The sequence below is a fragment of the Antrostomus carolinensis genome, unplaced genomic scaffold (assembly GCF_000700745.2).
Source record: "Antrostomus carolinensis isolate BGI_N321 unplaced genomic scaffold, ASM70074v2 scaffold28306, whole genome shotgun sequence".
Lineage (NCBI taxonomy): Eukaryota > Metazoa > Chordata > Aves > Caprimulgiformes > Caprimulgidae > Antrostomus > Antrostomus carolinensis.
Window position 1 is genome coordinate 4,210 of NW_010324372.1, and position 2,348 is coordinate 6,557.

At 60.5% G+C, this 2,348-nt stretch overlaps 1 protein-coding gene across 1 annotated transcript in view; it reads left to right on the top strand.

The window, feature by feature from the left end:
- TJP3 (tight junction protein 3) overlaps positions 1-2,348 on the top strand; it is a 7,737-nt gene that overhangs the window by 1,221 nt on the left and 4,168 nt on the right. The window contains 5 exon segments of the mRNA XM_029085690.1: positions 5-195; positions 552-655; positions 1,608-1,770; positions 1,861-1,951; positions 2,191-2,255. Coding sequence (XP_028941523.1) covers positions 5-195; positions 552-655; positions 1,608-1,770; positions 1,861-1,951; positions 2,191-2,255 — 614 coding nt within the window.

A 2,348-nucleotide genomic window follows, 5' to 3' on the forward strand; every position in this document is an offset into this window, starting at 1 on the left:
CCAGCCAGTGGAGGCAGAGCCCTGGCAGCAGCTCGGATCGGAGGGGCTGTAGTCAGCACCGCTCCACCAATGGCTTTGGCCACGAATGGGACAGCAACGGGCTAGCCCTGGTGTCGGGCTTCAAGCGGCTGCCATGCCGGGATGTGCCGATGAAGCCCATCAAGTCAGTTCTGGTGAAGCAGAAGCAGAACGAAGGTGAGGCCCTCCCACTCCCTCTGTCCCTGGGTCTTGTTGCCTGATTTGTGGCCGTACGTCCCCCTGGGAAGGAGGTGATGGCAGGGGTGGTGCAAGGGTCAGGGCCAGGGGCTGATGGCAGGGTTGGTGCCAGGGTCAGTGCCAGGGTCTGGCATGCAGTGAGAGGGCAGTGCATGCTCTGCTGGGTGCACCAAACCTGCCTGGCCTCAGCCTGGGGTTGCAGAGCTCAGCTTCGAGGCTTGGTAGTGCCCCAAGGGGAGCCGGGGTGAGCTTGTGGGGATGGTGGTGAGGGGGGACCTCAAGGGGGTCCTGCATCTGCCTGGCTCCAGCACTGTCATGGGCTCTCTCTGGTGCAGAGTATGGCCTGAAGCTGGGAAGTCAGCTCTTCATCAAGCATATAGTGGAAAGCGGGCTGGCGGCGAAGGGCGGCTCCTTGCAGGAGGGAGACCTCATCCTGAAGGTATGAGGGTCCATGGGATGCACAGCACTTGCTGGGGATATCATGTCCACCTCTTTGGGTGCCTCGTCCTGGCTAGTGTCACCGCAGGGGACAAGCCATAGTGTGCTTCTCTCAGCTGCCTGCAAAGGATGGCAGCTGTGCTGGAGGCAGCTCCATCTGGTGCCTGCACCCTGCCCTGGATCCCCACCTTCACCAGGGACCCCACATGTGCTCTCGGGGACCAGCTCCCTGCCATGCCGAGGCTGGTTGAGGCAGCTCCACGGTGTTCAACCAGGGATGGTGGCTTGTCCCACTGCCACAGCGGTATCACATTTGCCCCGCTGTCCCCACGGCACGTGGTCCCCACTGGGGGAGCAGTTAGCCCAAGGAGCTCAGGTGTTCAGGGTATGTCAGGTGAAATGATGCTTAAAGTATCTGAGGAGGAGGAAATGAGGGCAGGAGATGCTTCATTTGCACACATGGGCCAGGCAGACCTGTGGCTGCTGGGAACTGGGGCCAAAGCGACTCTGGGGCAAACAAGAGGGATTTCATCCCAGCAGTCCAGTGGGAAAAGCTGCTGCACCTCAGGGAGATCACATGGTCCCCCTGGGGTCTGACTCCCCGGCACCAGTTTGGTGTGTGGAAGGACAGTGCTTGGCCAAGGTCAAAGTAAAACTGAGCTTCAGGCAGCATCTGAGCAGGTTTCTGCAGTTCCTGCCTCCATGCAGGACCCTCCTGCAGCCAAAGGTGGGAATTAATTAGCCTCACTAATTTGTTTCCTCTGTTCAGGATGAGGCCCCACTGGGAGGCAGCCAGGAATGGGGATGTGGCCCAGGACAGGCAAAGCCGTGGGAGCTGAGGCCCAGCTGGAGGGGCTGGGAAGGTGCTGGGAAGGCAGCAGTCGGAGCATCCCATTTGAGTGGGGCTTTCCCAGGAGCAAGCGCCCTAAGACTTCCTGCTCTGCCCACTCCAGATCAACGGGGTGACCAGTGCAGACATGTCCCTGGCTGACACCCAGCAGCTCATCGAGCGGACAGAGGGGACCCTGACCCTGCTCATCCTCCGGGACCACCGGCAGTTCCTGGTCAGCATCCCTGACATAGAAGACAGCCAGAGTGACAGCTCCCGGATGGATGGTGAGGGGATGTGGTTGACGGGGCTGGGGTCCCAATACACAGCACAGGGACTGGACGGTCACTAATGCAACTTCCCTCCTTTTGCTGCAGATATCTCCGACATCGACTCTGAACTGTCCCATCCACCATCCCCTGAGACCTCCCCACAACCTCCAGCTGCTGCCAGGATGAATTCACCACTGTAAGCCCCACTGTGTCCCCACAAGCCCTTCTTTCCCCCATCTGATCCTCCTGTGTTCTCTGCCTGTCTGGAGGGGCTGGTTCTCCACCATCCCGGAGACAGCTCACCCTGGAGGTGGCACTGCCCTTTAGTCCCCAGCTTGCTGCTCTGTCCCTGCTGCCAACTCGGCATTGCCTGCCTGTGCCCATCCAGTGTCTGCCTCCGTGATCTGCCTAAATCCTGCCCCAACTTTGTTCCAGGGGGAGGAGACGATCGAACAGCAACCCTACAGCTGACACGATCGTGGGTGATGCTCAGGACCCTGGTGAGTGAGCTCCCTGGTGAGTGAGCTCAGATCAGGCCGGGGGGCCTCAGGGCACTGAGTGGGCTCGGGGCTCCTGCCTTTCTCCACTGCGCC